Source organism: Rhinatrema bivittatum, chromosome 5, assembly GCF_901001135.1.
Source record: "Rhinatrema bivittatum chromosome 5, aRhiBiv1.1, whole genome shotgun sequence".
Classification (NCBI taxonomy): Eukaryota; Metazoa; Chordata; class Amphibia; order Gymnophiona; family Rhinatrematidae; genus Rhinatrema; species Rhinatrema bivittatum.
Window position 1 is genome coordinate 17,740,269 of NC_042619.1, and position 15,279 is coordinate 17,755,547.

Below are 15,279 nucleotides of genomic sequence, written 5' to 3' on the forward strand. Positions count from 1 at the left end.
GATACGCGTGGCTATGCGCGTATCTTATAAAATCCAGCGTACTTTTGTTCGCGCCTGGTGCACGAACAAAAGTACGCCCGCGCGTTCATTTATAAAATCTACCCCTGAGTGCGCACTGTACATTTATGTGATGTTGGGAATAGAGCACCGTGTTTACGACATCACATGAAAAAATGTAAAAAGTTCACTTTGGTGCCACAGTTTAAGACACCGAATCTTTGGCGGGTGGAAATGCGATGTGAAAAAAAGAGATGACTAATTCCTTCAGTCAGTGTATGTCTTTTTCTGTTTTGACTTTCCTGAATATTGGTGAGACATTAAAGCGTATGTTTGTTACATTTCAGAAGAGTAAATCGGGACTGAATATGAAGAAATATCTTGGATTGAATATATGCTGATTTCAGCCCCTGAAACAGCAGTTTGCGAAACATGGTACCATGTTGGACATAAAGTAACTTAAAAAAAATGGGGAAGTAGTGCACTTTTTAAATATTCAAAAAAATGTTTTGCAAAAATGTTTCAAAAAATTGTTAAAAATGTTAGACCAATGATTAAAAGAATATTTATTTTTATTTATTTATTTTTAATTTTTATATACCGAAGTTCTTGTAGGGACTACAAATCACTCCGGTTTACATAAAACGAAGAACTGCTCAACAGAGAGCGGAGCTTTACATGGAACCGTAGAACATATGGAACAGTATAACTGGTTGACAATTTAACATAGTGCTAAATAAAGTGATAATAGTTTAACTGGAAATAAAGAAAGAAATATAATATTTTATATATAAGAAGTATAACTATTTAACGTAGCAATAAATATAAAAATAAGCAATGCCAAATAAATATATGAAATAAAGTGAATTTTTGAGCTCCAAGATAATTGTCCAGTTGCAGATTCTTAATAGTAGTATTTGACACAGTGTCCATAATAAGGGATACCTAGTAATTGGGAAGTCTGTCAGTCACCGTAAGATTAAGCGTCTGGGAAAGCTTGTTGGAAGAGAAAAGTCTTCAGTCTTTTTTTGAATTCTTGATGACTGGGTTCTAGTCTAAGATCTGGGGGAAGCGTGTTCCACTGGTGTGGGCCTGCTGAGGATAGCGCTCGTTTGCTCAATGATGATTTTATTTGCGGAGCATGCAGTGTTCCTCTGTATGCGCTTCTGATTGGTCTGGAGGAAGTGTGCGGTTGGAGTTCAGAGCTTAATGTGATGGGGGCTAGTTTGTTTGTCGCTTTGTGTATGATAGTGAGTACCTTATAGAGTATCCTTTGTTTAATGGGGAGCCAATGTAAGTTCCGAAGGATTGGGGTGATATGATCTTTTTTATTAGTGTTAGTTAGAATTCTAGCCGCTGAATTCTGAACCGTCTGTAATGGTTTGATAGTGTTGGCGGGTATACCTAGAAGCAGGGAGTTGCTGTAGTCGAGAATACCCCTTTGATTTACCGATAGAGCATTACGCAAGGCTCTAAAAGATATCAAAGTGAGGGGATGATATGAAGGTCCCTTGAATTATTGCTATAAGTCATGGTTATAACCCTGACATTGAAAAGCATGGGGAAGCGGATGTTTTGGACCACAGCCTTCTAGTTCTGGTGGTTGTTTGGATTGTTGTAGAGTTTAATGATGTAACCGGTGGTCGTTGGTGGGTTCCAATCCTTACCCTGGTTACTAGGTTCTTACAGGGGTACTGGTTGAACAGATGGTGTAGTGGATGGTACGAGGTGAGACATTCATTATTGAGGGCTGACCCAAACCCTTCTGAGGCTGGCACTCTCTAGATTTGAACTCTGTTGATGGGCTTGGCAGAATCACACTCTTACTAAGGGACCCTGGTCCCATGAAATTAAAGCAACTGGATCCAATTTACAAACTCATTTGTAGGGTAGAACAAATAACATGGAAATGTTGCTTCCTCGTCAAACAATACTAGAACTAGAGGACATTCTATGAAAATAACTAGCAGCAAATTTAAATCCAGTTTTAAAAAGTATTATTTTATTCAATGAACAACTGAGCTTTCACATTTGTTGCCAGAGAATGTGGTCAAGGTTAGCCAAGTTTAAAAATGGTTTGGATAAGTTTCTGGAGAACAGGTACATTAACAATTATTAGCCAGATAGAATAGGGTGTCTGCACTTCATATTTCTAGGGAACTGGCCATTGGTCTGTCCCAGCATGGCATGTCTTATGTTCTTATGACACGGGAGGGGTCCTGGGTGTTGGGTGACGTATGGGACATTTAAGAACCAAAAAATGAAAACGAGGTCTGAAATTGCCTTCTAGTAGAATTTAAACATGATTGGGACAGATACAGAGGGCACTAGTCAGTACCTGTTCCCCTCTAACCTACAAGAAATAAACATTATTCCTTTGATGTGCTTGGAAACTACAACAAGCTGCATCCTACAATCGGAAAATTGCGTTTACATGGGCAAGAGGTTCATGCCAAACAATCCCATTCACGAGAAATTCTACATAGCTCATTTCCAACTTTGCTAGGGACATTGCCTCACTCTTTGATTTGAGATCTTGTGAACTGTGAATGTCATGGGCACATTGAATTTGGTACCTAACGACTTTGACATTTTCAACTCTGCAATTCCCTCATGTTTCAGACAAGGGCTTTACTGTAAGCAAAAATCACATGATCTCAAAGAATTTTCCATCTGTTTACTGCAAACTGAGAGAAAATTGTGTATATTTGTTGCATCAGTCCAAAAAATGATACAGCTGTAATAACTGAGTGTTTGGCCAAACCTACAAGAGCAACATTTAAGCTGTAAGGCTCTTAGATTTTCACAAAATAGCCTTGTTTGGTCCTCTCGATGCTGGCTTTTCATATTGGCATCGTTGTTGTAGACATGACCTTTGCAGTCTTCTATTTTCAGTTGCCAATGATGAAAGCTGATTTTCAGTGAGTCTGCCAGGCCTTTTCTTATGGACATGATAAGGTGTTCAAGCATCCTCACATATGCATTCTCCTCAAAGTTAAGCTCTGCCTTGTGGTTCAAATCAGAGGTGGAATCAAGAATAATGGAGTAACATTTTGCTAATTTCACTTCATTATTTTATCATTTGCTTTAGATAAGATCAATTAATTAATTCATTTTAAATTCAAGGTCCTAAATAGTGATCATGTATTTCTTCATTCGTTATCTGTCGAACATGCTCTTCATTGCTCCATAAAATTTTACTGTGACCTTAACTGGACCCATATAATTTATTTTGGTGCCACGAAATGTACAGTTTTGTTCTTGGCTAAATATTGAACGGTATATATGATGTGTTCAAGCAAAGCTCTCCCATGTTGTTGATCCTTTTCAAACTTTGCTAAAACCTTCTATGATGAGGCACCTAAATTAGGTCCTGGTCACTGGAAAATTAAGTCTTGGGATAAATGTTAAGGGATGCCACTTAATCTCTACTTGTGAGTTATAGTGGAGGCATTGTGACACAGGATTATTAAGGGGTCTTAAGAGAGTATATGTATTTATTTATTTGCAGCTTTTATATACCGACATTCGTTTAGTAACATCACATCGGTTCACAATCAACAATGTTTAGCAACAGTGCTAAGTAAATTAACGGGTAGCAGCAGTGCTTTACAATTGAATAATTTAACTTAATAAAAATTTAACTTCATAGCACTAAGAAGAATTTAACTTCATAGAATAATGACAAAGTAAAGAAGGCTAATTACCATTAGGGGAACTAAATCAAATGGGACTATATCTAAAGAAACTAATCTAATGGTATTACATCAGGTATTACATAATAGCAGTAGAGTAAAGCGCATATTGCACATCCTACTAAAAATGTTAAATGCATAGTACTGAGCCCAGTAAAATGATATGAAAAAGAATGAAAGATTGCAGATATAACAAATCAGAGCGAGATTTAACGAACAGGGGTAGACATGGCTAGGGCATGCTAGAGAGGGCAGTGTCAATGCATAGGAGGAATAGAGAGATACTGAGCGTTAGATTACAGGTAAATGATCTAAGTGAAAGGAGGAGAGAAATAGGGGAGAAAATCGCAGAAGGGCAATAGAGAAGAACTTATGTAAAAGCTTGAAAGAAAAGGAAATGAGGAGAACTTATTGAGAGGGACTTAAGTAAAAGCTTGTAAGAAAAGCAACTGAGAATAATTTAATGAGAAGAACTTATGGAAGACCAGCCGGACCCCGTGTCCGGCCGGGCGGCGTAATGTGGGCGCAGGCTCACTTCAGAGGCGAGGCGCGTGTGGTTGGAGAGGGAGGGGGGGGGGAAGGTGGAATAGACGGAGGTGAAAACAACGTGGGGACGCAAGTAGGGCTGCAACGTGAAGTACGTGAAGGGGGGGGAGGGGGGGACTGAAGGCGAGTGTCATAGAGTCGTGGAATGCAGTGATTGGCTTTAGGTGCATGGGGGGGGGGGCAGAAGGAGTAAGCGTGGAGAGCTGGGATAGGTGGGGAGAAAATTCAAACTGCTGGTTAAGCAGTTTTAGTAACGCGGGCTTCAGTCGGTAGCTGGCGAGCGAGAGAGGGTCAGAAGGTTCGCGCGACCCTCCCACCCACCCTTAGTTCTAGGCGATTGTTGTTGGGGAATTGCGGTTTTGTTTGGGGGATTTGTCGCAGCGGGGGCGGTTGGTCCGAGCCATAACTGTTCAATTTTGTTGTTCAAGTTATTTGGATTTTGGTAAAGCCGACTGTGGTTGACAACTGAGGGCTGTTGTCAGGGTGTGGCTCCTTGCCGGATGAGGCGGGGGCCGCTTGGCCAGACTCCTTGCAAGTTGGAGGCGGGAGTACACCTGGGTTGGCTCCTTGCAAGAGAGTGTGGCGGGAGTCGGAACCTGGCGTGTTGGGGCCAAAGAGTGTAACAGAGAGGCTGGTTAGGCTATCCTGCCGGAAGGTGGCGGATAGTCTGGTGGGGGGTGGGCAATACCAAAGTCCTAGTTGTTTGTGTTAATGTGTGGATATAAGCTCGGACCACTGAATGATTAAAGCTGCGGCCTTGTTTTACCCACAATGAAATGTGTCTGTGATTATTGGATTGTAAGGGGGTGGTTGCGAGCGAGTGAGGTCCTGCATGCCCACATTATGTAAAAGCTTGTAAGAAAAGCCATGTTTTGAGTTTTTGCTTGAATTTTTTTGGGCATGTTGTTCCAATGTGAAGGCCCGGCTATGGACACGGCACGCTTTCTAGTTGCGTCGAGCAGTGTGGCTTTAGGAGAGGGTGTGTGTAGTTTGGCAGCATGTTGCGTTCTGGGTGGTCTGGAGTATTCGCGGAAGTGTAGGGTATTATTGAGCCAGATCATGTTTTCGGTGTGTAGGGTTTTATGTATTAATGATAGTGTTTTGTACATTATCCGTTGAGCAATGGGGAGCCAGTGCAAGACTTTCAGGATGGGAGTGATGTGTTCATATCTACGTGTACTGGTGAGTATGCGGGCTGCTGCATTTTGCAGTATTTGCAATGGTAAGATGGTGGATTTGGGTGGGCCAATAAGGAGGGAGTTACAGTAGCCAACTTTTGAAAATATGAGGGATTGTAGGACGGTATGGAAATCACATTGATATAGCAGTGGCTTAAGTTTTTTTTAGTGTATGTAATTTAAAGTAACCGTCTTTTATTGTATTATTAACATGTTTTTTAAAGTTAAGATGGTTGTCTATTGTGACTCCAAGGTTTTTTTACATTTTGCGTAATGGCAACTGAGGGGAATTGCGTATGGACAGATGTATCAGTAGTACTGCCTTTCTGTGGGGAGATGATCATGATTTCTGTTTTGTCAGGGTTGATGGCCAGGTTAATGCTCGTAAGAAGTGTGCTAATAGTTGAAAGGGCTATGTCCCATGTTTTGAAGGCAGTGTTTAGGGAGGCAGTGATAGGGATGATGATTTGAACATCATCAGAGTATATGAAGTACACGAGGCCGAGTTCGGAAAGGAGGTGACAGAGGGGGAGGATGTATATATTAAAAAGTGTGGATGAGAGGGCGGAACCTTGTGGCACTCCGTGGCTTAGATTATATAATTGGGATTCTTTGTTTCTGAAATTGACTTTGTATTGTCTACCTTGAAGGTAAGATTCGAACCAGCGGAGTGGGGTGTCTGTTATGCCTATTTCCTTAAGCCGCTTGATGAGTATATTATGGTTTAAGGTGTCGAATGCAGCCGCTATGTCGAGCATGGCCAATAAATAAGAATGACCTTTGTCTAGCCCAGTGAGGAGGGAGTTTGTGAGAGAGGTGAGTAGAGTTTCGGTGCTGAGATGCTTACGAAAGCCAAATTGTGAGGGTAAAGAAATTTATGTTTTTCTAGGTGATCCATGAGTTGCGTGTTTACAGTTTTCTCTAAGATTTTTGCCAAGAAGGGTAGGTTGGAAATCGGTCGGTAATTGGCCAGATTGGAGGCATCAGCTTTGGGCTTTTTCAGTATAGGTTTGATGATGGCTTGTTTGAGCATGGTGGAGACTTCACCAAATGTAAGGGAGCAATTAATGATGTCAGCAATGGGAGGTGCTATAGTTTCAGGGATGGACAGAAGAAATTTGTTGGTATGGTGTCACTAGGGTATGTGGCAGGTTTCATTTTTTTTTATGGTGGTTTCCATTTCTAAGGAGGCAGTGGGTTTGAAGGAATTGAAGGCAGCATGTAAGATTTGAGGAATATTTTTGGTTGGGAGATGGTTGTTTGGAAAACGTGTCATGATTTTAGCTATTTTCTCATGAAAGAATTTGGCTAATTCATCACTCCTGTTACTGGCATCCCTGTCAGGGGTAGGTGTACGGGTGCTTGTAGTGATTTCAGCTACATATGCAAAGAGAGCATTTGGATTAAATTGTAAATCATGAATTCTTTTTGCATGGTAGTCCTTTTTTGTGTTGTGGGTTTGCTCACGGTATTTATGTAAGGTTGCTCTGTATGAATTGAGTCGTGTGGGTGATGGGTCATTACACTACTTTTTCTCTAATTTTCTGAGGGTGTATTTCATAATTTTTAGTTCAGGCGTATACCAAGGGTTTTTTTGTGTGTTGGGGTGGTTGATTTTTTTGTGCGTAACGGGCAGATTTCATTAGCAATATTATTGGTAAGGGAATTCCATGATGCGATTGCAGTGTTAGTGTCTGATAGGTCAAGGTTGTGCAGTTCCTTATTGAGTGCATCAGTAAGGTCATCTCTAGAGCATGGTTTGCGAACCTGTATGGTATTGCATTCTGGGAGTTTGGGTGATGGGGTGTATTGCAGGGTGAGGGTGGTGTGTATAAGGTAGTGATCAAACCAGGGAACAGGAGTGCAGGTGGGGGCACTTGCGGAGATGGTATCATTAATGAAAATCAGATCTAGGGTATGACCTGCTTGGTGTGTAGGGTTAGATAAGATTTGCATATAGCCCATAGCTTTAAGGGCTGATAGAAAGGTTTCACAGGAGGGTGAGAGTGGTAGTGCATCAATATGAATGTTGAAATCTCTCCGAATAATAGCTGGATATTTATCATATTTATCATACTATTACCATTTATCATATTTATCATACTATTACCATTCACAACTGTCATATTTATTCATTTGATTACCTATGTACCGTTTCATAGTCTTATTTTTTCACTTGCTATTCTAATGTATCAATAGGCTGAAATGTAAATATTGTGCTGTTCAATTTCTCCCCTTCCATCCCAAGTTTATTTTCCTTGTTTTTTGTAACTTTCCCTCTCCCTTTTTCTGATTCACTGTATTTAAAGTTCAAGGTTCTTATTGAAAATATTGTTTTTTACGTTACGTTATGCTTTACACTCCTTGTTATTTGTAAACCGGGTTGATGTGATGCCTATCATGAAACTCGGTATAACAAAAACAATAAATAAATAATAAAATAAATAAATAAATGATGGGAGAGGGATTTTTGTCAAGTATGCCTGGGGGTATATAAACAAGACAGATTTGGAGGTGTGGGGATTTAAAAAGCCCAATTTCAAATTTTGGTGCAATTTGGATAGGGTAGGAGATTAGTTTTAATTCTTTTTTTGTGGCGAGCAACAGCCCTCCTCCCTTTTTTTTGGGTCTTGGAATAGAGTGGATATCGTAGGTGTGGATGGGGAGTTGATTGAGTAAGACTGCATCAGATTCTTTCAGCCAGGTCTCTGTGATAGCGCATAGATCTGGTTTGTCATCAAGTAGCATATCATGGAGTATGGTGGGTTTTTTTGGTAATGGATTGCGCATTGAAAAGTATAATGGCTAGGGTCGTGAGGCCCAGCAGTTGTGTGAAAGGTGGGATCATGATTGGGATGAGTTGCCTGGTCAGTTGCTGAAGTTTGGTGGGTGCGCGTGTGAAGGGTTGATAATGGTGTTTGATAATAGGGATAGGGTAATCAAACATGTCGTTGTGGACAATGGGAAGTTGTATGCGAAGGATTTCTCAGGAGGAGTAGAAGAAAGCTTTGTAGAAAGGCTTGAGTGGAAAAAAAATAGAAAGGGAGGTGGTAAATAAATTCACAGAGGTGGTAAGGAAAGTATTAGTCTAAGTGGAACGCTACAGGGCGACGCTAAGGGGCACGACAAGGGGCAGGCCCCTTTGTCGCGCTCCTTCGGCGCGAGACGCCGAGGGTTAGACTGCTTACTTTAAAGGGCTTCCTCCACCGGATGTGAGGAACCCCGGGTGGGCGGTCCGATGGCGTCGTGCGACGGGGTAGGGCTGCGGCCTCAGGCTCAGGCTGAGGAGAGTCACTACAGGGAGTCTTCCTTGGGGTAAATATAAGATAATGAGCAGGAAGGTGGTTCTTGCTGCAGATTTTCTAAGAGGTTGACGGTGGAGCTCCAAAGCTCCTAGAAAGGGCATTGCAAAATAATTGTGACCCTGTGTGAATAAACACCCAGAATTTAAACACGGAGGCGGGGATTTGATAAAGTATGGGCCTTTACTATTTTGAAAATACTTGAACGCATGCTTGGAATCACCGGTTTGCCGATACCTCTACCAGTTCACCCAGACCCTAGCACTTCATCCTTAACCCCCTAAAATTTCTCCCCAGACCTCCCACCCAAAAACTGCAGACAACAGACAAGTCCGATTTCACGTCCATGAGTCAATTAGCGGGGGTAAAAGTGTGCGAATTAATTCAGCAATATATACATGTGTCCCTCTTACAGAAAAGGCAATTACTGTGAGTACTTCAGACTCCCCTCCCTGCCACAGAACGCTGCTAGCCTGCCCCTTTTTCCCAGTAAAATGCATGCACGAAACCAAAAATACATGCGTACTCTCAGCATTTATAAAATATCATAAACTCACATTCATGGCGCTTACGTGCCTAGGTGCTATTTCTATGCGCGACACCCCTTTTAAAAGTCACTCCACAATGTACGGAAGTGAGGCTCTGTCCCACCTACGCTGAAAAGTTCCCTCCACGACTCTCTGAAGTCTGGCGGCGTGGCAGGCACAGACACCGCGAGCTTGCTAAAGAGAGTCCGCGCCTGACACCAGACAGAGTCCAAGCTGAGTACGCAAACAGCCAGGCATGAAGCCATGAAGAGACGAGGTGCGGCTGGAAAGGCCCAAGAGAGAGGGCTGCTAGTGGGCTGAGGGGCCCTTAATAGAGGTTGGGGAGCTCCAAAGCATGGGCCCCCACTGTACTCTTCTAAAGCCAGCAGCTAAGGGGGGCCATCGAAAGAGTATGAGGGCCAGGCCCCTCTGGGCCCACTGTAAATTGGGCTCTGTCCAGACTTCTCTGTCTCCTTTTACTCCAAAGTTCCCAGGGCTCATCCTGAGGGCAATTTCCAATGTCACTTACCTGGTGCCAGGTAGATTGGCTTTTTTGAACATTGCCCTTCTCTGCCCTGCTAAATCTATATGTCGGCTTCCACAGTGCGCGCGCTAATAACCGGGTTAAAAACGGGCATTTTCCGGGAGGGGGGCTGGTGGAGGGCAAATTGACAAACTAAAGAGTGGCAAATCACCTGGGCCAGATGGTATACATCCCAGAGTGCTGAAAGAACTGAGGAATGAAATTGCAGACCTGCTATTGGAAATTTGTAAAGTATCAATAACATCATCTATGGTGCCTGAAGACTAGATGGTTGCTAATGTAACATCAGTTTTTAAAAAGGGATCAAGGTGTGCTCCAGGAAACTACAGACCAGTGAGTCTGACGTCTGTGCCATGACCCCTTCTCTGGCTTTAATATTATTTGTTCTCCTTTGCTGTTTTCCAGTCTCCTGCCGGTATGTAGAAAACCGAAAAGTAGGCTAAGGGGCAGCAGGCGGAACAGGAGCAGGAGGAAGCGCTGAGCAGACTCAGCCCACTGACCCGATGGGCTGGGGGAGAAGCTGGCAGCTGCATGGTGCACAGCACTTTCTCTCTCAAAACACGTGGCACACAGCTGAGCTGAGCTGACAGAGAGGGAAGACAGAAGCAGCCGCCAGGCCTGGGGCTGACCTGTTCTTCTGCTGGATTCCCCAGCAGCTCTGACACAGGGCTGCATTGTGCTGCGGGCTCTGCCAGGCCTCTGCGGGGCGGCAGCTACTGCACAGCTACGGCCTACCACCGCCCAGAGTGCTCTTCTGCCGGCTCCTGTGGGGGGGCCAGCTGTCAAAGCAGAGGTCAGCCCTGCCCAGACGCCAACCTCCCCGGGCCATCCTCAGGCTCCAGCAAGGTGCGAGTCTGACCAAGAGGGCCACTCCAGCTGGGGAGCGTACAGAAGGCTCTGGGAGGAATCACTCGGGAAATATTTTGTAAATAGCCAGCAGAGACGTTAATAGCATGTGAGCGTTTTTAGCGTGCACACTTCATGCTGATTTCGAAAGAGAAGCTTCCTCCGACCTAAATACGCCCACAGGGTCACCTCCTCACAGTCTGGCTAAGAATACACCATTTTAAGGCAACTTGATTGCTTTGAAAATCGCCCCCCTGGAGATTGAAATCAAGTGACTTTCACAAGATATTCTTTAAAAAAAAAAGAAAGATAATTATCATACCCTGAAAAAAGTTATTTGGAGTACGCAGCAGGGGTCACCAGTGATTCTCCATGAATCCCCTCCATGCCGACCACAAAACATCTATTCAACATGCTTGAATTATTTTTATGTTGGTCTAATAGAAGATATAACAACCTACAAATAATGTCTTCAGGGCAGCAAACTTTTCCACATATCCACCTCTCCTCTTCTAAGACACACGTGCATTAGGCTATGCGTCGCCATGCGTGCAGGGAGCGCGCAGGCTCGTCTGGCGCAGCCGCACTACACAGGCAACGGTCACTCGTCCACTCTGACGGCACTATTAACGCTAAGGCGCACATAGAACCACTGAGGCGCCTCCATCACACCGCCCCCCGGTGGAGGTGGTGGGATACAAAAAAAATATTAGTATCCGAGTCCAAGAAATAGCCACTTTCTAGGCAAAGCCTCAACGGAAGGTGATTGCAAAGCCTAGGCGCAACCCGGGGGAAAAGTCTTATTTGCTAGCAATGGAGGAAGAGTCCCACGTCTCAAAACTGGGAAGGAGGAGGGAGCAGGCGACACTATTAAAGGGGAGGCGAGGGCACTGGAACTGGAGAAAGCAATGGGGATAAATTCAGGGGTTCTGGGAGGGAATGAGGGGGCACAGGGCCTTTCCGCCATCTTGTTTCTATGTTTTTGCTATCCAGAGAGTTGTGGCAAACAGGGCCTTTTTTATTACTGTCTGCTTTGGGGACTGTTATCCGGGTTCTCCCACCCAGGGGTTAGATACAGAAGGAAAGGAATGTGAGTGCGGGCCTAACCCTCTTCTCTCTCTCCCCCCCCTGCTCCAACAAAAACAAAACAAATAACTGTAACATAAGTCCAGCACGCCATAATTAAGCGACCCCTACCAAAACAGTAAGTGCGCACAAATAGTGTTACAGTTTGGCCAGACTCATATGCATGTAATGGACAAAGCAGCAATGTTGTGGCATGAGCCTGTGTAACCCTTGAAGTTCAAATTTCTTTATGACTCCTTGTGACTGATGCATGAATCCACACTTATAACCCGAGACCCTTACCATCAGGCTAATGTTCTGAAATGCAGGGAAAAAATGAAAGATACTACTGCCTAGCTGGGCTTCTCCACCTTAGGTGGTGCACAGAGAATAAACTAAACCAAGAGAAAAAAAAGCAGCATTAGTTCAAGCTGTCTGAAAAGCTTGGTGGCGGCGGGCTGAAAGGATAGCACTGGGGGCCGAACGCTTCTCTGTTATCAGGGGAAAGCCACAGGCCGCAAAACTGACGGGTTTTGCAGGGAAAAAAAAAAAAGTTATTTTGGCTTCTCCTGCATCCCAGCCAGCTCCGAGTCAAACTCCTCCCCAGCCTTGCTTTCACTTTTAAGCCTGGCACGTCCTGGCTGGGCTGGGAAAGTAAGATGTTTGCAACAGAAGAAGGAAGCAGCACAGGAACCGGTGGTGAGTACCGTGCAACTTTCCCCCCAGGTCTTGAGGGCAATTGCGTGTGCCTGCTGGAGCGGACTGGGCGAGTCGGCTGAAAATGAGTGCGCCCTGATTGCCCGCGACTCGTCCCTGCTAAGCGCGCACTCCCTGTTCCATTAGGGACTTCGGGATTCTGCGCGCATGGCATTTTCTCTCTTGCCCGCTCACTTTTCTGTGCGTTCTCTGGCGTCCCCAGTCCCGGGAACTGAAAAGAAGGGAAAAAAAATGAATGAACGCTTCGCTGCGGTTTGTAACAGGGCAGCGTTGGCCTCCGAGGAAGACTTAAATGAAAGCGTGTGAAACTTTTGCATGTAGTCTGAAGCTAAAAAAAATCCAGTCGCTTGTCGAGGACACACAATAAGGAAACGTTGGCTTGACGGAGTTTCACCCCCAGGCAGCGCCGTCTTTATTTTTAATTTTTTTAATTAGTGGCTCTGCAATTTCCTCCTGCTCATTTGGACTTCCAGTTCCATCAGCCCCTCCCCAGGCTATGTGCCTTTATTTGCAACTGCCTGGGGATTATTCCCTTCTCATCTATCCTCCTCCCGGTTTACTTAGCGCCCAACCTAGCACACAAGTTTAGGCGCACTTGGACGCGCTATACTAACACCCGATGCAATAAACGCCGCCCAAACAAATGCATAGCCAATAGTGCCCATCACATGTAAATTCCATGTAGATGAGGCTATTAACTATTACCCCTCCAGCTCCCAGCCCAACGCACACTTTTCAATGCAGCAAATTTAACTCCAGCCCCAGAGATGGCATAAAGTCAATCCGCAAAGTCGAGGGCTCATGAGAAATTTAAAAATACTGCCCCCTGTGGTTCCTCCTAGTTAGTATCATTGTGATACTTAAATCTAAAGGTATAATGTAATGGCGTGATGTAAAAAAAACAAAACCCAACCTTCTGGAAGCACACTTTATGTGCACAATGTGCACGCACAATAGCAAGGGGGCGAAATTGGCCTGAAGCGGGATAAAATGGACGCATGCCCTTTGCAACTGTGTGCGCCCGACGCATTTGAGCACCAGGGATGCACAATTCTTCCCTGGCGCATTCTTTTTCCACAGTCCCTCATTTACAGAGGATGCGGCTGGGCAGCCGCAGGTCCTGGGCTGGAGGCCATGCACCAGGACTGCAGTCCTGGCAGGACCACTGCGGGGGACAGCGAGCGTGCGCACATGGGCTCCTTCAGTTGTCCCCGTGGTGCGCACTGAGGCGGAAGGGCACTGATAGGAAATGATTGAGGCTGGGCGAGGGTGGTTATTTATTATTATTCATTAAATGTTTGGACTGCCTTCCCAACAGAGCTGCCTGAAAGAGTGTACATGGTATACATGGTTGAGTCGATAGTTTGAGGACGATAATTCAGGCTGGGCGGCATTAAGGGAGGGCAGTTGAAAGTGAGGAGCACTGAGGGAGGATTAGAGAGCCTGGGATCTCTGAGAGATGAGAGAGGGTCACTGAGGCTAGTGAGGGGGGGGGGGGGCGAAGACACTGAGGAAGGGAGATGCGGAAGAGGGGCTCAGATAGTGGTGGGAAGAGATTGACGAGGAAAGATGATGGATAGCGGATCACTGAATGGGGAGATGGAGGTTGATAATTCTCCTCCTCCTCCCACCTCTGATTGGTTCATTCTGAGAGTCAGAGCCAATCGGCAACAAAAGGTGGGAAAGTGCCATCTTCCTCTCCAATCCTGTGCATGGATCCAAATAAAGGAGAGAGAGAGGAGAGGACAAGAGAAAGTGTACGTGTGAGAGCGAATGAGAGATCAAAAGAGAAGGGGGGGGGGGTGAAAAAATATCAGTGTTGCGTTCGTGCCTTTTCTCGCCCTCTCTCCACCCTCTCTACCTTGTGGTGACTCCCTTCGGGTCTGACGGACAGATGCTGCCGCGGCTTCTTCTCACCATTTTCTTCCTGGAATCCCCGGGCTGGCCTGACGTCGCGGATCCACCATGTTCCTGATGACGTAAGGGCGCGGCGCTCCAGACTTTGTACCAGCAAGGGCCTGAACCTCGGGGGCGTCCCCCCGTAGTGATGTCATCTGCTTCCAACAGAAAAGGTCTTTGATTGCTACATCGAATCGAGTTAGCAAGGACAAGGGTAGGAACCCCTTCCTCGCAACTCTCTACAAACTCACCTAGGGGTACCCGTTCCTCGGGGGCCCCGCTCTCTCTCTCTTCTTGATTTCAGATTGCTGGACGGGATTCGGTACTCGCTCCTCGAGGGCCTACGTTCCCGAATACTCAGAAGACTCCTATTGCCTGGAGGCGATCGCAGACGTGATCACAGTGAGTCCTATTACAGACAGGACCCAGTACTCGCTCCACGAGGGCCCATGTTCCTAATCTCTAAGACTCCCTTCAGTCTAAGACGTTATCGCAGGTACGGAGATCGTGAGTTACCATTGCAGACTGCAGATAGGAACCGGTACTCGCTCCATGAGGACCTATGTTCCTAATACCTTTCTCAGACTCTCTTCTTCCTCAGAAGATATCGCATACCTATATCTTATACAGATTAACAGATAGGAACCGGTACTCGCTCCACGAGGGCCTATGTTCCTAAATCTCTCCTAGCCTCTCTTTTATTCCAGAAGCCATCCCATACACAGTATGAGCATCCGGGTTTAAAAAAAAAGAATTAAAAAAGCACTGAATGACTATTGGATAGTACGTGCAGTGTCAAAAGTCTGTTTGGACTCATGATGCCGTAGATGTTGATGCCAGTAGTTGCAGGCCTGTTTTGGATGGTTTTGTCCGATTTGTTTTTTTATTATTATACATGTACTGCTGTGATCCACTTAGCAGAACTGGTCAGTTGTAAGCGGAACAGAAATTTTATAAATAACA

General features: G+C 45.0%; 1 protein-coding gene across 2 annotated transcripts in view; it reads left to right on the forward strand.

The window, feature by feature from the left end:
* Positions 1-12,303: 12,303 nt before the first annotated feature.
* Positions 12,304-15,279, forward strand: part of SLCO2B1 (solute carrier organic anion transporter family member 2B1) — a 360,204-nt gene continuing 357,228 nt past the window's right edge. For both annotated transcript variants that reach the window (XM_029602065.1, XM_029602067.1), the window contains exon 1: positions 12,304-12,399. In XM_029602065.1, coding sequence (XP_029457925.1) covers positions 12,360-12,399 — 40 coding nt within the window. In that variant the 5' untranslated portion in view covers positions 12,304-12,359. The remainder of the gene's footprint in view (positions 12,400-15,279) is intronic.